Raw genomic sequence first — 22,624 nt, 5'->3', positions numbered from 1 at the left:
GTGCTCCACACACCATGTTCACCAGATGTTCAACTTATAATTCAGCCTTCAACAAATCTCTGCTGCTGAGAAAGAGTCTGATGCCTCCAGAAAAGAAAAGTATACAAAAACCGCATTTATTCTGAGAATCATTCTCTATCAGTTAGCAGGAGGTGACATAAAAGAGAAGGCACTTAATATTATATGTATAACACACAAATTCAGGAAAAGATTTTTGCATACCAGATATAATTTCTCCAAAACTGATTCCTAACACTGAGAAGCTTAGCCCAAAGCTTGTTTGTTAAACTGTTTATTAAACTGGTCATGAAGAATGTTCCAAAAATCTGATTTAGTGATAGTTTATGGATATCCTATGACTACAGAAAGTCAATCTCAAGCTCATCTCAGCAAGGTGCAGAGACTCCTGCGACGCAAGGTCTAGAGAGAACTTCCAGAAGTAAGACCAGAGCTGCACTGTCACCCCACCTTAAACAGGCAGGAAGGTACAGGTTATCCCATAAGGTGTTAGGCAAACACCTGGAAAACCTCTGGGAAGTTCACACTTCACTCATTTATAAACTGAGAGAGAAAACCTAGGCTGAACAGATACAGCAAGCTTCCCAACAAGGGGACCAGGTCCCATTCTTCTGAGAATTCAGTGTTCAGAACAGTCTCTGGTACATAGTAGGTGGCCAATAAAGGATTTTTGTACTGAAAAGGAGTTAAATGTTCTTAATGGTACACTGAAGGACTTTTTTTTTTCTCCAGGAAAATCACCCTAATAGTCCCATAACTGACAACAATTTTCAAATGTGACTTTCTAGGCATTTTTTATATTTTTCATAACCATTTTAGAGGTACGTCACTTACCATAAAATTCACCCTTTGAAAGTGTATGATCGTGGTGTTTAGTATTTCAGAGTTGTACAACCATTACCACTATCTAACTTTAGACTTTCATCACCTCCAAAACACCAGTATTCATTAGCAGTCACTCTCCACTCCCCTGTCCCTTCAGCTCCTGGCAACCATTATTATTACTCCCTTATTTTTTATGGTGGTAAAATATACATAACACAAAATTTACCATTTTAACTATTTGTAAGTGTACAATTCAGTGGTATTAAGCACATTCACACTGTTGTGCAATCATGACCATCACCCATATCAGAACTTTGGCATCGTCCCAAACTGAAGCTCTATACCCGTCCAACACTAACTCGCCATTTCCCCCTCTCCCCAGCCCCTGGTGACCACTGATCTACCTTCTGTCTCTACAAATCTGACTAACCTAGATACACTTCATACCAGTGGAATCACACACTGAAGGACTTTTAAAAGAGGACTGGGCTCCACTGATGGCTGGCAGCCATAGTTATTCTACAAAGGACAATGAATCCTATAAGGCTGTCAATGTCAACCCCCATGAGAGACTTTGAAATAATAACATAATTCACATGTAATTACCAGTATAGTCATCAAAGTTGACTCTTCCTCTCATTGTGTTCACAACTGACTCTGGCTGCTCAAAAATTTCCTTCTGCATAAATGAACTGAAGTTGCCTAAAGTAATATAAATTGTATCATTAAAACAAAAATTAACAAGCCAAATGATAAGAAATTTGTATTCAACTAAAAGTCTATCTCCTTTAATATAATCTTAGTAAATGAAATGAAACGAAAGGTCATGCAGTAGAGAACAATATTCATATGACATTTTACCCAATGGGAAGAAAAATGAACAAGGAAGAAAAATGCTTTTATTAACTTCATATCTAAAGTATGCAATTATAGAAAAACAGGGGAGTGGGACAAGCTTAAGTTTTAGAGTCAGATCTAGGTTCAAATCATGATTCTATCTTTTAATAGCTAAGCAGCTCTGGGAAATTCCTTAATCTGTAAAATAATCTGTTCTAGCAGCTATTTCATAGCGTGGTAGTGTGGATTAATATAGTAATGACTTGACATATAGGCATTATGCAGTAAATGTTAGCTTGTTTTTCACCACAACCCCATCAGAAAGGACAATAAAAACCACAATCACCATAATCATAATAGTTAATAGTAGCAAACATTATGTAGAGCTCACTAAGCATGTCAGACACTGCTGTAAGGGCTTAATCCCCAAAAACAACCTTAATGAGGTAAATCCTATTATCCCCATTTCATATATGAGAAAACTGAAGCACTGAGAGAATAAGAGAGGAACAAAGAATAGAACACAAACTATGTTTATAAAGTATCTTAAAACATCAAGTACCACTTAAATAATTGATTTCTTTTTTCATGTTAGAAACAAGAAACCATGAATTCGTTTGAAGAAGTACTGACAAAACAGCAGATAATTTCTCCAAAGAATCACCCCCCTTTCTGAGGTTATCCCTTCACTAATCTGTATTATCAGATTCCTAGATCAGGTCAGGAAGGAGAAAATATCCTTTCCATCGAGGACACCAAGGTGTAACAGGATAGAAAGGTTCACCCTTCATGATCTGCTGGAGTTCCATCTGGAGGGTCTGCACAGCTCGTCCAGGGTGATCTCCCGCAGTCCGTTTAATTCGATGGATAGAAAGACGGCCGTCCACCACTGCAGCGACGTCATCATCTTCGAGAAAGATGACACGATTGGTGTGTTCTATGACAGCACTAAAAATGTTCAAGGAGATAGTACAATCAATAATCTAGGATGATTATTATAAACACAACTACCATTAGGACAAAAGGACCAAGTTTAAATACAAAGTCTATCATCCTGCAATATCTCTGATAACTTTCTGGTCATCAATGCCATTCCCTACAGGGAAATGAAGGAGGGGGGTGGTCACTGCAGACAATGAAGAAAAGGAACTCTGTGGCAACCAATTTGATGAGATCAGATGAGAAAGCATGGTTATTTCCTCCTCATCCTACCTATCACCACTCCTCCAATAATAACTCCTAAATATTTCCCAAAGCTTCTCTCTGTGTCCACCACCACAAACCAGTTCAAGCTACCATCAGCCCTTGGCTGAACTACTGCAGGAACCTCCCAACTTCCACCCACATTCCCTCTAACCTCCCTCCATCCACTCTCCATTTCTGCCAAAATGGACATCAAAAGACAACCCTAATCAAGATTTCTCCCTCACCAACACACCGCTCAACGGCTTCCCTTTAGCTCTTAGGAAAACAGCAAAATGCCTTTACCATGACCCCTACCTCTTTCTCTGGCCTTGTCTCCCACCAAACTTCCTCTCTTTTCCAGCCACACTCACACCCAGCCCAAGATCTCACAGGCTGATCCATCTGCAGAGAATGACTGTTCTTTCCTCCACCTCCTTACCTAATTAACTTCTAATATCTCCTTAACTCTCAGTTCAAGCACCATTCCCTTAAAGAAATGTACCCATAGGAGGGTTAAGTCACCCTGTTATAAGCATTCTGTAGTTTGTGTCACAGCTGGAATTCTATACTTGGTGAACATTGACTAAAATTTGTCTCTCCCATTAAGGAAGAGCTCCTTAAGGACAAGTAATATTTTTATTCTTACCCGCCATTATCTCCTGAGCCAAGCACATGGCTTTGCTGGAGTGTTCAATATGAACGCATGAGTGAATGAAGAGAGGCCGAGACACCTCTGCAACTTCCAGATTATTTAAGCCAAAACTATCAACTCTGTAACAAACCTACCTAATGACAGCAATGACACATCTCAGCACCGACTACCTACCCTACACACCTGTAAAATTTAAAAAACAGTGAAGCATGTTTTCTCACTGAGATAATACATCCCCTGCAGTTGTGAACTGCATGATCATTCATTTTTAGATCCCCTTACTTTCAGGCACAATGAATGATTCAAATAAATACCTGTTGGCGATTTGAGTGATTCCATTTTATCCTCATTACTATTCAAATTTCATTTATAAATGCCTCTAAGCATCCCCACTGCATTTTCACTCAAAATGTCCTAGTCTAATACTATTTCCTATATAAAAGTGATTTTGCTGCCAATTACTTCTGAATTAAAAAGTTGTGTCCACGTTGGATTAAAACTATAATATAGGTTAGCAATTACACTATAATTGGTATGCTCCTAAGCCATTCTACTCTCCAATCTAAAACCTCTCTTTCCTATAAAACCTGGGTTAAGGCTCTTAAAAGAAGAGGGGAAAAAAAAAAAAAAAAAAACACGAGCTCAGAGTAAATACACCAGAACAAGTTTCAAGGACTTATCCCTTCTTTGTACACTGACCTACATACTTTGAATTGAGAGCAAAAACATTCTAGAACACCATCTCCAAAAAGGTCACCTTCACATCCTTAATTAACAAAGTTCTCCTCTACAGCATGACTAGATATATACAAAATGACTTCTTGGTTTCTTGTAGCATGAGCAATTTTACTAAGAATTCTCTCTGAATCAACCAAGGAAGCTCACCTTGCATCAGAAGCAAAGTAATACTCCACTGCTTTTTCTTCAACGGGGAAGAGGCAAGTTGTGCTGTCCACACGAGAGAGATTACAGCTTCCTTTCTTATCTTTGCCTATATTATAGAGTTAACAGAATCAGCACACATGTAGAAAACCATGGCTGATATATAAATATACATAATTTTCTACAAAATCAACAAAAAACCGTAGCAATGCAAAATAATTCCAGCAACTTTTCAATGCCAGGTAGACCACCCTATTTCCATGCAATAAGCCAACAAGAACAACGGGCATAGAGTGAAAGAGCAACTATTAAAGAGAGCGTGGCAGATACAGTGCTATGTTATACATTCTTTAATGTAATATTTCTGGGGCTTCCCTGGTGGCGCAGTGGTTGAGAGTCCTCCTGCCGATGCAGGGGACGTGGGTTCGTGCCCCAGTCTGGGAGGATCCCACATGCCGCGGAGCGGCTGGGCCCGTGAGCCATGGCTGCTGAGCCTGCGCGTCCGGAGCCTGCGCTCCGCAACAGGAGAGGCCACAGCAGTGAGAGGCCCGTGTACCACACAAAAAAAGAAATAATGTAATATTTCTTTTCCAAGTAAAAGGCAAATAATTAATGTCACTAAGTCTTTTTTTAATGTATGTATAGCCTAATTTTAATTTAACTTCATACAAAACTTAATGAAATTAATACATATAAGTTTATATACTTACACTTATCATTAAAATTACATTAAAAATATCAAAACTGTGCAATGAAAAATAAAATGAAGCCTAGTGGCATATTTTTATTATCTCCTAACAAAATTTCTCTAGATTTTAACAGTGAGTCAGAAGGCATAATGAAGTTTGACAAATTTGCCAAATACAGAAAATATTATTAATTGAAGGCTATATAAATGTCACAGAGACAAAAAAGCACCTTCCTCTAAGATCAGGACATAGTAGACCTTGTAACCAATGGATACAATGGCCAGAGGATACCATAAATATACTTGTAAAAACTCATATTATGTCCATCCTCTAAAATGCATGTCTATAAAAACTTGATAGTAATTATTCTTAGTAACATACATTCAAAGTTCTCCACAATCCATGATTATTTGGTGTGTTTTAGGCATGAGAGTAAAATAGATCTTTCCATCCAAATTCAATAGCAGAAAAGATACCACACTTTAAAAAACAAGTATAAGATGACATCCCAGAGAAGATAACACTATAAAAAGATAGATCAGTGTTTGCCAGGGGCTGGTATGGGGATAAGGGTTGACTACAGAGGGTCAGCTGAGGGAAGTTTTTAGGGGATAAACTGTTCTTTATCTTGATTGTGGAGGTGATTATACAACTCTATGTGCTCGACAGAACTCATGAAATTGTACATCAAAAAGAGTGAACTTTACTGTATGTAAAAAGGTGAATTAAAAAATAGGCAAAAGCACATACATTTTAAAATGTTTAAATACAACTAGCTTTGGTTATAAAATGTCCTACTGGGGTTGAGTTTCACCATATTCTTTCTACAAATACTGGTTATTTCCTTCTTCAAGTAACAGGGTATATTTAAATACAATATTCAGAAGAATTCAAGGTATCACTGCCTATTTAAATGAAAAGAGTATTACCAATTGACGTCTATATGACTGTTACAATTTGTAAAATGTCTTCCCATCTATTGTTTATCTCCTCTGATTTGACTTAAGTGGAAACGATTATTATCATCTTGCTTTATTTGGTCAGTAGTTATACCTGGAGAAAATAGCAAATGCTTGAAAGCCAGTCCAGTGTTTTCCCCTTTATACAGCCTCTTCAATAAGAGGCTGTACTTTTTAAACTAAACTCTGCTGAGCCATACATTATCTACCTACTAGGAGCTAGAGAAATCAGGGTTACTAAAACACAACCCCTGATCTCAAAAAGATGTCTCACGAAAATTTTTCTTCCAACTTCTTAAGACCTTAGCCAATGTTCTTCCATTGCTTCTAAAAGCAGCCTAAGACATTGTACAAGGTAACACATCACATAAGTAATATACACACAAGCAGAATTATTAACAGAAATTGGAACTCTGGATCCAAAATTTATACTGGTAGGCTAGTATTTTTTCTGAAAAGAGAGGGAGGGGAGGAGGAAAATAAGTTCTAACATCTCAGGACTGAAGGTTATTTAAGGAAATAACTTTCTGCTCTAGGTAAAACAGTGAAAGCAGCCACTATCTAAAGATGAATAGGTTTAGATTACTTTGCTAAATCTTTTTCAAGAAACCAAGAATTATGCATTAATAATATGGGTTTCAATTTCCTGAATTTACCATTCCCTGTGTCTTCTACAGAGAGAACTTTTAGTAAAAAAGTAAACAAAAATAACACACCATTTTTTGTCTAATTATATCAATAAAATAATCCAGTTTGTACAGCTAAAAAGATAAACTTCAAATGTAAATTTTTAAAAAACTCCAAATTCAAACAAAGCCAATCAGGTATCAAATGTAAAAATATAAATATAAAATGTCATGCATAAAACAAAATCCATTTAAACATATTTCAGTTAAAAATTAGGCTAAATTATTCAAATAACTACCACAGAGGTCAATCTACAATAGCCTAGCACGCAAACACAATGCTCTTTTCCTAATCTCAGCATCTTATTTATAATAATGTATCCTACATGATTTTAACTTAAAACAAAGGAAAAAAACTTTAAAATTTCAACCATTTCCTCAAATCTCAGAGATCTTAAAGAAACAAATTATTAAAAGCAGTTTTCTAAATGCCAAAAGCAGACAGACAAAATACACTCCACAAATTAGAAAAATAATGTCAAAATGTTTCCCCATAAAATAAGCATATTTTTAGAGGCCCAGCACATCCATTCACTCCAAGAACAAAGAATTAGTAAAGAATGAACAAAAGAGGATAAGATTCCTCCCCATCCATGCAGAGTGCATTTCCCACCTCTTTCTCCCTGTGATCCCCACCATGTGAATTTTGATCCAATCTGAGTCCTAGCTAAGGATATACAACAGAAAAAAATTCTACTCGTCAGAGAAATCACAAAAACAAATTCTTTTCATGTCTAGACAGAACTATATATATGAGTGGATCTGACCAAAGGGGCATTTAATCAATTTTAGGAAAACAATTCTTTGTAACTACTGCACTCAATTTATATATACATTTTTCCCATGGCATGATGTAGGAATAGTTTTTACCTGTTCTGTAGAGGATTGGAATGTGATCAGTAGATAGTTTATGTTCACTTCGTACACCAATCAACAAAGGGCTACCTCGTCTGTTAGTACAAAATTAAACAGAAATAAACTATTTTTATAAGTAATGCACTAATGATCCAAACTTTAAATGATGAGGGAACGCTCTGCAAATAATGTTTAAACTCTCCCTCCAAGTTCGACTTCAGATATAACAAAAGAACCACATAAACAGAGTTTTTAAAAAATATTCAGAGGTCAGCCAACTATGACCCACAGGCCAGGTTTGTCTATTTTTACTGGAACACAGCCATGCCCTTTCTTCTACACACTTTCTACAACTGCTTTCACACTACAACAGCAAAACTAAGTGGTTGCCACAGAGGCAACATGGCCCAGAAAGCCTAAAATATTTATACCATCTGGCCTGTTACAGAAAAAGCTTGCAGACCCCTGTTCTATAATGATGCATTAGAAAGTTTTCTCCTTTTTAATGTAAAATGGAACCTTTCTTTTGATGTGTTAACAATATACGAACATTAACCCCCTTGACTTCATTTTAAAGACAGCTCTCTCTTACCAACTCTTAGGGTTCCACACTGCTCTAAAAAGGACTTCATGATTAGGCTTGAATATCCCAGCCAAAGTAGTAATGGTACAATTATCTAGGACTCTGTCTAGAATATAGAGTTCTGAAAAATATGGATATTTTACAAAATATTCAACATCCAAATTCACAAAGTAACAATGGTGCCCCACTACAAACAAAAGGCCAATTATAAATGCCAAAATGTTTTTGCTTTGTTAAGGGATTCTGTTACACGGAATAGTGGTAAAACAAAAGACAAGAAGGGCATATGAAAATAAATACAGTCGACCTCCCATATGCATGGGTTCCACATCTGCAGATTCAACCAACTGCAGACTGAAAATATTCAGGGAAAAAAAATTCCAGAAAGTTCCAAAAAGCAAAACTTGAATTTGCCACACACTGGCAACTGTTTACACACTAGCATTTGCGTTGTATTTACAACTATGTATATAACATTTACATTACATTAGGGTATGTAAGTAATCTAGAGATGATTTAAAGTGTACAGGAGTATGTATATAGGTTATACGCAAACACTACACCATTTTATATAGGGACTTGCACATCCATGAATTTTGGTATTCACAGGAGCTCCTGGAACCAATCCCCCATGGATACCAAGGGATGACTCACACAAATATCTCTAAAAAAGGACAGAGCCATTATGGTGAAGGGCCATTCATAGTGTACAGGGAATAAGCTTATAATTCTAAAGTTTCAAAATACATATAATTATTAGTCATTATTAAATTTATATATACCTTGTGCCTACTGCTTGGCCAGGAAAATGAACACTTTTAAATACAAGTGCAAAAGCACCTTCCTATAGAGGAAAAAAAAATGCATTAGCAATATATATTATAATCAATTATCAAATGTGAAAGGCCTAAAATATACTGGCTTCAGCACAGAAATGTTTTGTTCACACAGCTACTCTTTTGCACTAGTTTATAAATGAGTCTAAATTTTAGGTAGACACTTACTCCTGGGCTTTGATGTATCCAAGATCCACTTTTTAACCAAGCCCACTCTTGAAAGAGGCTCAGTAGATAACAGCTCCTAAACAGACCATTTTAAAAGACACCTTTGTACACGCTACCAATACTTCTCAATAGGTACATCATACCTCCCATACTATGCATTAGTAAGGGAAGGGCAGAATCAGAAAAGATCCCAAGCTCCATATCCAAAACCCATTCTCTGGCCCAGTAATTTTATACCACTGTTAACTTCCATTCTTTTTGTCCTTGATATTGTAGACATAAATATACACAATCACAATTTTTTTTTTTTTTTTTTTTTCACAATCACAATTATTAACATGCACACCATACTGCCCCCTCAACCCAAACTCCTCAGGAACAGGGCCTAAGGAAATCAAGAATGAATAAAGGAGGAACATAAGGTACAGAAAAAACTGGGTTATATGAGTAGAAACAAAAGTCTGGGAAGGCACACTACTCTGCCTTGAGTAAAGAGAAGTAACAGTTCTCTATCTTCTCTACCTTCCTGACTTCTTTTGCTGCAGACATCATAAGATTTGGGTGGAGATAGGAGGTAAGGATTGGACCTTCATAGAGAAGTAAAGGGCTTTTAAATGGTAAAGCCAGAGTTATGAGTGGGATTGGGGTGGGGGGGGGCGGGGGTGGAAGTCACTATATATTTGAACCTTTGTGTATCTTTGATATCTTTAATCTTTAATTAGGACAACTGGGATGAGATCAAAAACAATACCACTTTTCTCTCGGGTTGGGAAATAATTTTCTGTAGAGGTACAGGGCCAAGGAAAAGTCCCCATAAGGAAAAATGAGTTGACTGTACTGGCTTAGAGACATGCGGACATTACCCCAGAATAAAGAGTGTGTATTTCACCGAAGCTACCCTTCCCTAAGTTATTGACTAGAAGGACACTTGAATGAGCAAGTGTCTTGCAAGGAAGCAAGAAAGTGATGAATCCCCAACTGTGTGTACTGTGTACATGTTTGTGTGTGTGTATGCATAGTTTTTGGACAAACAGCTTTTGGATTATTTTTAGTTCCCCTGACACTAAACTACAGTGAAAGAAGTAAAATCATTAAAACAACAGTCTCTCAAAATTATTCAAGTTGAATAGGTATATACATGGGAAATAAAAGCAAAAAATACTTAAGAAATTAGCATAATTCCTACTTATCAAAGGTATTTTTAAGCGTTTATTGTGATTAATGTTGGCAATAATTATCTTTAAAAGTGTGGTTTAATACCAATTGTTGGATGACTCTCTCCACCAAGGTAGTAAAACTTGTATCTTGACTTTCCCGATTGTCATACATGTACTTAACAAGCTTGGCAATTGTCTCCGTGTCTGTTTCAGATTCAAAGTCATAGCCTTTGCTTTCCTGTAATTAGAAAGGAAAAAATTTTGATCCATTCAAGGAAATATTCATAATATCTAAATCTTTTCTACACAATTTTTCCTCAAAAATCTCATTATCCAACTTCTAGTCTTTTTTTGACCACCACACCCTGATTACCCACTCTTTAAAATTAAAGTCACCATCTAATTACGGTGAACCCAAAATAGTGAGGTATTCTCTGTGACCAAACAAACTTATAATTATAGAAATCTCTATATGTCATATATGAATTAAATAATTATAAAATAGTTAAAATATAATGAAATATATAACATTCACAAACCACTAATTCCATTATGAATATAATGATTCCTTCTTTTCTTTTTTATAAATTTATTTATTCATTCATTTATTTTTAGCTGTGCTGGGTCTTCGTTGTTGCTGCACGGGCTTTCTTTAGTTGGGTTGAGTGGGGGCTACCCTTTGTTGTGGTGCACGGGCTTCTCATTGTGGCAGCCTCTCTTGTTGCGGAGCACGGGCTTCTCCTTGTGGTGGCTTCTCTTGTTGTGGAGCATGGGTTCTAGGAGCATGGGCTTCAGTAGTTGTGGCACATGGGCTCAGTAGTTGTGGCTCATGGGCTCTAGAGCGCAGGCTCAGTAGTTGGGGCGCACAGGCTTAGCTGCTCTGTGGCATGTGGGATCTTCCCAGACCAGGGCTCATACGCGTGTGCCCTGCATTGGCAGGTGGATTCTTAACTACTGTGCCACCAGGGAAGCCTATGATTCCTTCTTTAATGATGATATTTCACTGTCCAATACAATGGCCATTAGCTATATGTGGCTATTTAAAGTGAAATAAAATTTCAAATTTAGTTCCTCATTCATCCTACCTCAACAGCCACATGTGGACAGTGGCTACCATATTGGGACAGTACATGTATAGAAAGTTTCCATCACTGCAGAATGCTGAACTGGACAGCTCTGAGAAGTCACTCATGAAGTCATCATCATTACAATTACTATATAGTACACAGCTATTTAGGGCATGGAGCCTTCATTCAACCTGTCTTGAGTCTTCTAACACCCTAGAATCTTTTAAAAATGACACGGTCTCTCACAATGGAAAGACATCCCCCCAAATTCCAATTTTATTTAAGCTTTTGGGTCATTTATAATCAAGCCAAATAATTATTTTCTTTTCATATAAGAAACAAAAAAGTTCTACTGTCAACAAAAAAAAGGCCAATAAACCACCATATCCTTGTAACTGTCTTAGGAATTATTTGATCACATCGAGATAGGATTTACTGCACATCCCAACAAACAACCTCAATGCTCTCATTAGAAGTATTCTTCAAAGACTGGTAGTCTTTTTAGGTCACTTTACTTACCAAAAACTTTTTCAAGTCTTTGTAGTTGGTGATGATTCCATTGTGAATAACAATAAATTCTAAAAGAGATAAAAGTATTGATGACCAAAAAATTATAGGTCTAATAAACACTATAAATTGCCATTACTATTAAGAGATTTTTCTCAAGTCAAAAAATTTGTTACATGCTATACTTTCAGGTGTAATCAAGTATTATCCACTTTTCATCATCAGATTACCCTCAGGTAGATCAGCAGCACAGTTCACATGTAGAAGCACACAGTGCTAAGAGGTGGGTATAGTGGGTTAATACAATAAACAGGAGTCCAGAGACATCAACTTCAGTTGTGGCTAAACTACCAGTCCAGTACCACCATGTAAAAGAAGCAGGTTCCCTGGACCAGTTTCCTCATTTGCAAAATGAAAGGGTTGAACTAAATAACTATTATTCTCACTTCTTTGTTCATTCATTCTTATGCATAGAACATTTCTAAGTTTAAAGAGAAAGGCTTCATCCAATTTACACTAAATGAGTTTAAAACCAAACTTAAAGAATTGAGAAAAAATGGACAGTTACTCAGTTCTATAGTTTAACTTACTTATCTGAGGTCCAGAAAATTCCCAGAATGTCAGATAAACTAAAGTTAAAGAAGCATTTCAAGATCAAATACAGATGACAGTGGGATAATTTTCATCTTTTTTTGATTAAATAACTTTCAAAAATGTAAGAATGTGCAATCGGGAGTTGACAATATTATTTGTAGCCACTGACAGTGTATGTAAAGTAAAGGCAACTAATGTGGATTTCTTATTTAAAGTTCATATAAATCAGGAGAGAAATTACCACTAAATTCAATTTTATATCAAATTATCAAAATGCTTTTAGTATACTTAAAGATCTGACATTAAGTGAGCTTGAACTGAACACGTTCACTACAAACCAAATGTTAAACACTTCACTAGATTTCTAAGAAAGAAAAGATACCACAAAATGATACTACGAATAAATCTTAAAATTTTAATGCTAGAACACAGAGAATCATAAATAGCTGATATAAAGCCTTAAATTAAAGCCAAATTCTCAAAACATAACATATAGTTTTTCAGAAATCTTTTATAAAGACCTTGTCAGTATTAAAAGTTTGAGTAGTTAACATTCTAATCCAATAATTATGTGAAGCATGAAAAACCTAAAAAGGTAGCTAATGAATTAAACTACAAAATCTTACCTCAAAGGGATATATATACACATATACATATATACACATATGTATGTATTCACTTATTTTTTTAAATTATGGAAGAATAGACTCAAAAATTTTGTTAAATATTTATATATAGGAAGAGATGGAATAAGGAAGAGGAAATAAGAGAAGCTAGACTTATTTTAGTATGCTTTTTTATAGGTATGACCTCAGAACTATGCAAATATTTTAAATAGTTTTAAATAAAAATTATTTTTTAAAGAAAATCAATGCCTAAAACTCAAAATAAAATATATTAACATAATGCTATACCCAGCTAGTAGAACAATTACATACAGAAGGATTATTCCAAGTGACTCCAAAACATAGTAATTTGATTATACATCCCTAGAGAGATATACCCTAAGGACAAAAAAAAAAAAAAAAACAGTCAACATGCTGTTATGGTAGTGTGACATTATGATTCCATTGTACATGTACCATCTGATAGATCAAATAAGTATGTTGCTGGTGTTAAGAACTAAGTTTTTAAGTGTGACTGAAAAGAAATACATAAATCAATGAGGTTAAGTAAAAACCTTACAGCCCTGGATTTGAATTGAAAGTGTTAGTGTAAAATTATGTTGTTTCCTCTTTAAATTTATACATGCACATACACAGAGGTATATATATTTCCTAGCTCTGCCCACTGAAAAGGCCTAGGTGCAATGAGCACTTCTAAGACCTGGTTTAATCTTTCTTTTTTTTTTTTTTTTGGCAGTGCAACATAGAAGTACATGGTGTTACTAGCTTGAGCTAACAGAAGTTTTAAAAGATGACCATTTACTATTAAGTAGCCTCATAACAGAAATGCATCTCAAGCTGCCAAGGCTGTAGAAAATATGCAGGATGGGATGGAGATTATTCTTGTGTTTAACAGGGTAAAAGAGTTAATTGCTAGCCCAGCACTATAACTGTACTCATTTGGAAAAAAACTGTTTTGTTTCAGTGATGGTTTCATCTTTCATTTCTTTCAGCTGGGTGGGAAATAAAAGGACACGTGCTTTCCTGAGTTTTACATGTTCTTGTTAATACACGTTTTGTTTCAGCAGGCTGCCATCCATTAAGCCTGCAGGAGTCCTCCTGGGTATTTCTGAATTGTTGTGTACATGTGTGCCTGAGAGCTTGTCTTCCTACAGCGTTTAGTTGCTGTTTGCCTTGTTGGATAAAATATTAGCAATGTATCCTTTCCATATTCCCTGCCATCAAACCTATTATAATCCAAAATCCTCATCAAACATCTGGTCTTAGAACTTGGGATATGGTAGTAAAAAAAAAAAAAATGCTTGGGGCTTCCCTGGCGGCGCAGTGGTTGAGAGTCTGCCTACTGATGCAGGGGACACGGGTTCATGCCCTGGTCCGGGAAGATCCCACATGCTGCAGAGTGGCTAGGCCCGTGAGCCATGGCTGCTAAGCCTGTGCGTACGGAGCCTGAGCTCCGCAACGGGAGAGGCCACAACAGTGAGAGGCCTGCGTACCACAAAAAAAAAAAAAAAAAAAAAAAATTCTTGGACAAACCATCCCCTCCGTAAGCATGGGCCTATGCTGAAACTTTCCCTCACAACTCTACATTTCTACTTCAAGGAACTGACCTTTCAACTCCACCCATTTAGAGGAACAAACCATGGAAAGGAGGTACGTTTGCCCTCTTCCTATAGGCCTCATCTTCAAATTTTAGTTCTGTCACGTAAGAAAATCTCACTCTGTCCCGTGTCCTTTTCTAATCTTGACAAAGAGGAAAGTTCTTTCTAGAGCTATCCATACTCCTCAGATCTGCTGTGTGCACTGTGCAGACTTCCAGTGAAGTGGAGGGTGAGAGCAGGCAGTAGACTCTAAGGCACTTTCCTCCACGTAGAATGTCAGGCTGTCCCTCCCCACACTCTCCCAAGAAGATGACCTGATGCATCCTGGCTCCGTGTTCACACAGCTTGTCACTGTGGCAGAAGACACATGTACGCCTTCGTTATTCAAACGTGGGTGGCTCTCTAGCATGACTAAATAACACAGGAACAATCCATCTCTAAATAAATACTACTGTGCTGTTTCTTCTAGAGGTGCCTCTGCTGATGTACTTCTAAGCCACACCAGTCTTTCCAGTTTCAGTGGTGGAATGTGGCCCCCTAGTTACTGTTGGTGGTTACTTTAAGCATAAAGTAAATCCTTCTCCAACAGTTTCAAAATACTTGTGACTTCAGACATCAGTTCAGAGAGCTTACACTTTGTCAGCCTTTACCTGCTCCTTAATTCTCGACACTACGAGGTGGAGTTATCAATGAGATCACATAAGCTACTGCTGGCAAGTTGGTAAGACAAAAAGTCATCACATGTTTCTTGACTGTCATAACTGAGCAATGTTTTCTAAGTCTGAGATGTAGGCTTTGGAGGAGTAATGGTAACAAGTTATCTGAGTATCCAAGAGTCTGAAAGACCCCTCTGGAAATATAAATATATAACAAAGAGAGAAGACAGTTATCAGGGAGGATGCTTACTTACAGTGTAACTTGGATCTGATTGTTCTCCTGGCACAAAGGAGCGAGTACTTTCAACAGGATATCTACATACTAAGAGGTGGTATGGCAATTAATTTCAGGGCAAAACTGAATCAAGCATTCTATATTTTGGAAAAAAACTTCGGCGTTTTTCATGGAAACTAGATACTCTTCCCTAGTTTATTGAATTTTAAAAATTGAAGATTCTGCATCTTTAAAAGGCCTTTTTACATAAAGTAGAGTTTCTAATTGACAGATCTAGAAATCAATCTGAATTGGACCAACTATGGATTCAACATGCAGATGTGATTTCCTCCTACGGTTACCTTGATGCAGATTTGATACCCACCCTCAAAAGAATCCTATAAACAAACAGCTTCAAAATCCCTTTTTAATCACAATAGCACAGCAAAACCAGAAATAAACAAGTGCCTGTTAACCTGTTATTTCAAACACCGACTGAAAAGCCAACAGGCATTTTTTTGTGCAACTTTTTAAAACACTGTTAAGTTGAAATATCAAATCTGCACAGCACTGTCCCTTCACAGAAGGCAAGAAACTGCCAGCACATCATGTGGGAGGCCGCCCTTGGTGCTGTCGGCTATGCAAGTGGGCCTCCTTCAGGATCCGGCTGAGGTGCAAACCAGGGCCTTGGCACAAATGCAGACTGCCTCGCGCGGGCTGGGGGTGCCGGCGCGGGCCGGCGGCGAGGCGGTTTCAGCCACTCTCTGGCCTGCCGGCCCTGGCTCTTAACGCTGCTGCCGCTCCCGCCACTATCACTGCGTGAAGACTCTGTGTCCCAGGACCGTGAAAGACAGGCTTTCTACTACTCCTTTTGGTCTGGGGGGGAGATGGTGGTCTTCTTCATCGCCACCCCTTCTTTTCCTGGGGCGGAGGCGCTGTCTCACGGCAGCTGATGGAGGGGAGCGGCGAGGCGCCGCAAGAGGAGGGAGCAGAGGGCGCTGTGTTTCGGTGGTCGCCACGCCCACCCCCTCAGGCCTTGGCTCCGTGGTACCCACAGCTACTTCCAGCATCTGCTCCGGGCCCCCCATGTCGCAGCCACCACGGCACCCAGGTTTATAGTCTTTAATTATCGTTTCCACTGAAAGGAACTAGGACTCCTTAGAGAAATGGCTGATTCCAGGTTTGGGGCAGGATTAGATAAACCTGCAACATCTTGAACTACCAGAAAATAAGAAAGACTACTGAGCCTACTTGGGTCACATCAAAAGGACTCAGGAGTCAACCTGAATAAGCTCCCAATGACTAAAGATGGGAAGTTTGGTGCATCAATATAGATAATTACTTCAGTGTTTTGAAACAAATGAAATATTTTAAATCCATGAATTTATAATAATACAGTAATTATAAAAAGAAACTCTGTTCCTTTTTATAATTAGAACTGCTTCATTTGAAAAATGGTAAATAAAGGGGAAAAAAAATCAAACATTTATCCTGCCTTTCCTATACAATCTGTACATCAGGGTAATCAAGTGGTTAATATGGAGAAGTTTCTCTTTATAGAAGTATTTTAGATAATAAATGACAAAGGAAAGATTGTATTAGACTGTCACCATTTTATAACCCCTAAAGAAATAATTAATATTGGCAATGGTTATCAATGACCTAACACAAAAAGAAAAACATCCAAACATTACAGGTACAAACAAATACCATACCAATTTATAACAAACAGAAGGGACAGAGAATCATGTTAAACGACACCACAGGATACATGCCATTCGCAAGATCTAGACTGTAGGAAACTCTACAGGACAAACAACAGAGTAAACTGCAAGGAAGAAAGGAGAGAAAAGGAAAAGTCTCTTAGGAGACTTAGGAGATAAATCAATCTACTAAGTCCTTACCTTTTAGAGATACACACTTACATAATTACTAATTAAATGCTATGATATCTAGTTATCTGTGCTATACCTATCTATATGATATCTATTGGCTTCCAAAATAATCTGGGTGGGGTACAGAAAAATATAACTGATTATGCATCGATAAATGTTAAAGCTCGGTGATGGACATATCAGGTTCTGTATACTCTCTACGTCTGAATATGCTTGAGATTTTCCATATTAAAATAATGAAAACAGAGTTTTCATTCTTCTCCTATTATTGGCCCTCTACAAACACTCCAGAGCATGTACAGTCTGTCCATACCATTATTTTTATCAGAGCGCTGGGGATGGCTATTGACAGGATTGGGTTCGCCATGCGTTGCCCAACGGGTATGAGCTATTCCAAGGTGTACATCAAATTCTATATCCAAATCCATATCTTGTTGTTCTGAAGAAGATAAAATAAAACATTTCAATATTAAACCATGCTGTAGAGATAATGCTATAAGCTAAAGTTAAATGTAATTATTACAGTTCTGCTCACCTGGAATATATAATTATTGAAACAAGATCAGGCATATTCAAAACAGTAATTAAAAGACTTACAGGAGTTAATGCAGCTGAAATATTTAGGGCAAATGGTTCCAATAACAAGCAAAAAAATGTATACAAAGAGACAAAGCAAATGTGACAAAATGCTAACCATAGGTAAAACTAGATGAAATATACAGATGATTAATGCACTATTCTTTCAACTTTTCTGGAGGCTTGAAAATTTTCAAACTTATGGTCAAAAAGAGTTAAGGTGATTTTTAAAAATCTGTATTTAATCCTTTCCTTGAAAGAAATCCGTATCACTTTAACTAGACATGTAAAAAAAATTCATTTTCTCAATGCCACACAACATTATGACTGCAATTTCTTTGGTCCCCAGTGAATGTAACCGTATCTCACACCATAAACTGCTATTATGAAGAGCTTGCATAATCAAAAAATAGTCCTTGAAAACAAAGCAGCACTATGAAAGTATGAGGTTATGGACTGATGCTCCTCTGTCTTGCAAAGCAGCTATTCTAATTCCTTCTCCTTATGAACTCTCTCTTCTCGTTTCCTCCAGGGAAAAGAAAAGAAAAGAAAAAAAAAAAAGACAGTTCTAGTATAGCATCTACCAGTAATGTCTCCTTCTAATTTCCTAAATAGGAATTTCATTTGGCTAAGAAACCAGATAACAAACCTTATCAGAATTAGGTCTAAATTAAGAGCAAAATGCTCAGAAGTGTGAACAGGAAAGTCCACGCATTTTAGTACATAGTCTTTGTAGATTTTATCCTGGCTAAACAGAGGTCATCCTAAAATACAAATCTGATTAAGAAACAATGCTTAAAATCCTTAAATAGACTTCCAGTTGCTTAAAATGTGGTTTGCACCCCTAGCTACCCATATGAATCATCCTAAACCTGGTCACATAGATTTAAGAAAAGATTCTCAAATTCTAACATACAACCAGAGAACCATTTTCTCACAAGATAAAGCCCGAACACCTTTTCACGGTATACAAAGGGCCTTCACCATCTGGCCCCCACCTACCTTTCCATCCTTCTCTCCCAACCCTCTCCAATCACTCCTCGAAGCTTTCAATGCACCTTTTACAAATAACAACAGCTAACATTTAGGGAGAACTTACTCTGTGCAAGGTACTACAGACATCTCCCCACTCTATCCCTATCACTGTGGCCTAAACCGCCATCATCTCTACATGGACTACTAAACAGAATCCTAACTGGTCGCCCTGAGTCCAGTCTTCTCTGTACAATCTAACCAAAGTGATCCTTTCAAAACAGAAGTTAGATAACATCAGTCCCCTACGCAAAATGTTCCAGTGGCTTCCCACGACACACAAAGTGAAATCCATCATTCTGAAGACCTTCCATGACCTAGCCGTCAGCCTCCTCTCTAGCCTCATCTCCTGCCACTCTCTCCCTCACTTACTGAGCTCTAGCCCCACTGACTTCCAGCTATAAGCAGGCGAAACCCACACTGAATCTACGCACTTGGGGTTCCCTCTGCCTAGAATTCCCTTCTTCAGACAATCACGTGATCTCTGCTCAAATGTCATCTCTACCATACTTTTTCTTCACGGCACTAATCACTACCTAACATTATTTATTGTTTGTCATCTGGCCCTCTCACTAGACAGTAAGCTCCATCTGGGCAGGGAGTTTGCTTATCTTTTCTTTGTCCTAAAGGCTTAGAACAATGGCTGGTATATAATAGGTACTCAATAAATATTCATTTTGTTATTGAATCCTCACAATACAATTAGGTACTGTTAGGTACAGCTGTCCCCATTTTATACATAAAGAAACTGAGGCTTCACGAGGTCACAGAACCTGCCCTAGGTCACAACTAATCGGAAACAGAGACAGGATTTGAACCCAAGAGTGCTTGTCTCCAGAATCTAAGACTAAAACCACAATGTATACTCTGCTGTACTATTATAACATTTATGACATGTTGTCTACCTGGCTCCTGCCAGAATTTAAGATCTACAAAGGTAGCAGCTTGTCTTATTATCTTCGAATCGTAAGCACTAAGCTATATAGGACAGATGCTCAAACTTTTGTTGGGTAGTTCAATGAATGGATAAAATCATCAATATATTCTTTTCTGGCTTAACTGTGTCCTGAAAAATTAAGGCGACCTGATAAATGACCTCCAGAAAAGTAAGGATTTCCATTTATTACTACTTAATAGGCAATGCAAGCAGTGAAAACATTTGACTAGTTTTTTGGGTTAAGTATAATTAAAAGCAGTATGTGCCCCCACTTGCTGGCAAGAGAAAGTACATTGGAGAAAGCAACAAGAGTCTATAAAATGAACTAATTTCAAATTCACGGTAATTACCATACCTATTTCACTGTTGCCAAAGGAACATTATCTAATGACTAATAAGAAAAAGATCATTGCTATGACAATATGCATATTCCCCACAAGAAATACTGCATGTTTTATAAATTAATCAGGGCTCTAATCCTGAGTCTTCCTATCCACTGTTACTCTATTCTAAAGCCCCTTGTTGAACCTTAAGTCTAGATAACGCTACACTCAGTTTTCTCTCCCCCACCCGCCGCAAGCTGCCAAGCAACACTGAAGAAAGTCACAAAATTCTGTAAATTGAGTCCATTTCAAGTTCATGGGTAATTATCAAATCTATTTAACTGTTGCCATTTAAGGAACATGTATCCATGTTCCCTATTCACTAAACTGAGAACTCATTCAATTCCCCAACAGCTCATGACATTCTTTATACTCTTTTTAAGCCTCAATGATACCTATATAGTCCCTCAATCTACCTTACTCAGGTTTCCCTTTCACCTTATAACTGTTTTAATTAGCTTTTCTTTTCCCTTTAACTCCTATAAAGGCTAACTTCCTACCTGTGCCTTGACCTTTCTGAGCTGTAACGCCTCAATAATTTCCTTTCTTGCATCTTCTGTCTTCCCCCAACCCTTATTACTCCCAAGGTTCCTTGCCCTCTGTGTACCTATTCTCAGATGTCATCTTTCTTTTTTAATAGTTCAAACATATTTAATTTGCTGGTAATAATGAAACACTCCAATACCTACACCCAGATAACAAATGTTAACATATAACCATTTGTGCTTTACATCTTTAAGACATAAAATATTTTTAAAATCTTTTCTTGTTGTCATGCCCTAGAACAGCAATCCTCTTCTGCCTTTCCTCTGCCCCCAAACGTCACTGCTTTTACTGCTGACACCATCTAATGTCAGTACCTGCTCCTCTGAGCTTCAATTTTCTCATCTGCAAAATGAGAATAATTTCACCTACTTCATGCGTTATGATGAGGACTATATAGAAGGCACTTAGTAGAGTACCTGGGACACAGAAAGCAATCAATAAATGTTAGCAAGTATTATCAAAGTCAGGAGCTACCAAAAAGCAATCTCATGGTCTTCTCTGAAATGTCTTCCTTTCCTTTTGTCTTAAGAAGTTAAACACTAAAACTTGTTGGGAATAATAAAATAAACATCACAAACATCAAAATAACCACACTCCGACTTAACAAACGTTAATGTCTAACCATTTATGCTTTAGATCTTTTTTAAACCCTGAAATGTGGGCTTCCCTGGTGGCACAGTGGTTGAGAATCCACCTGCCAATGCAGGGGACACGGGTTAGAGCTCTGGTCCGGGAAGATCCCACACGCCGCGGAGCAACTGAGCCTGTGCACCACAACTACTGAGCCTAAGCTCTAGAGCCCACAAGCCACAACTGCTGAAGCCCATGCACCTAGAGCCCAAGCTCCGCAACAGGAAAAGCCGCCGCAGTGGGAGGCCCGCGCACCACAGCGAAGGGTAGCCCCCACGTCTCGCAACTAGAGAAAAACCGCGTGCAGCATAAAGACCCAACGCAGCCAAAAATACATAATAAATAAATAAACCCTAAAATGTAAAAAAATGCAGTTGGTGCCTCCTTTATACCCTGCTCCATCCCTTTCCTCCCCAGAGGATTCACAAGAGCTTTCCCACCTATGCCTTCAAATTTCTTTTATGCTACTATATCCATAAATTATGGTGTTCTTTTTTTTAAAATGGTACAATACTTTGCATATCCTTCTCTAGGTTGCTTTTTTCACTCAACATTAAGTTCTCAGAAATTATGCATGTCCTCACATGCAGAACCAGATCCAGTACACGTCTTTCAAAAGCTACACATGGTCATTCACTATCACATACAACTTATTCTAGGCTGCTTCTAAACTTTGCTGCAATGCATCTTATTGTCATGTCTCCTTGTCATAGTGTTTCTTTCGAGTACCTGCCCAGGAGTGGAAGTGCTTGGCCACAAGGTATAGGCAACTCCCATTTAGACACTGCCAGATTGCTCTTCCAAGTGATTCATCAGTTACAAACTCACCAGCACTGTCTGCAAGTGACCCATTCCAGGAAAGGGGTTACTTTCCTGCAGGAGGAGGCATGTTTCAATATGTTGACATTCAAAGATGGTGATTCTGGTCACAATCTGCCTTTCTAGCCTCCCACTCATCTACCAACAAAGTAGATTAAAAGGACTACCTACCATTCCAACAAACTTGCCTTCCCTATTCTTATCTTTTTCCA

The 22,624-nt window shown here is 37.7% G+C and overlaps 1 protein-coding gene across 2 annotated transcripts in view; it reads right to left on the bottom strand.

Moving 5' to 3' along the window:
• GFPT1 (glutamine--fructose-6-phosphate transaminase 1) overlaps positions 1-22,624 on the bottom strand; it is a 63,908-nt gene that overhangs the window by 23,247 nt on the left and 18,037 nt on the right. The window contains exons 4-12 of one of the 2 annotated variants that reach the window (XM_059079795.2): positions 17,803-17,928; positions 11,919-11,977; positions 10,436-10,570; positions 8,954-9,015; positions 7,604-7,683; positions 7,347-7,400; positions 4,403-4,508; positions 2,465-2,628; positions 1,450-1,545 (exon numbers count right to left, since the gene is read on the bottom strand). In XM_059079795.2, the coding sequence (XP_058935778.1) occupies positions 1,450-1,545; positions 2,465-2,628; positions 4,403-4,508; positions 7,347-7,400; positions 7,604-7,683; positions 8,954-9,015; positions 10,436-10,570; positions 11,919-11,977; positions 17,803-17,928 (882 nt within the window). The remainder of the gene's footprint in view (positions 1-1,449; positions 1,546-2,464; positions 2,629-4,402; positions 4,509-7,346; positions 7,401-7,603; positions 7,684-8,953; positions 9,016-10,435; positions 10,571-11,918; positions 11,978-17,802; positions 17,929-22,624) is intronic. The other variant, XM_059079797.2, reaches the window with a different exon arrangement.

The sequence above is a fragment of the Kogia breviceps genome, chromosome 11 (assembly GCF_026419965.1).
Source record: "Kogia breviceps isolate mKogBre1 chromosome 11, mKogBre1 haplotype 1, whole genome shotgun sequence".
In the NCBI taxonomy this organism is placed as follows: Eukaryota; Metazoa; Chordata; class Mammalia; order Artiodactyla; family Physeteridae; genus Kogia; species Kogia breviceps.
This window is presented reverse-complemented; position numbering and strand designations above follow the sequence as displayed.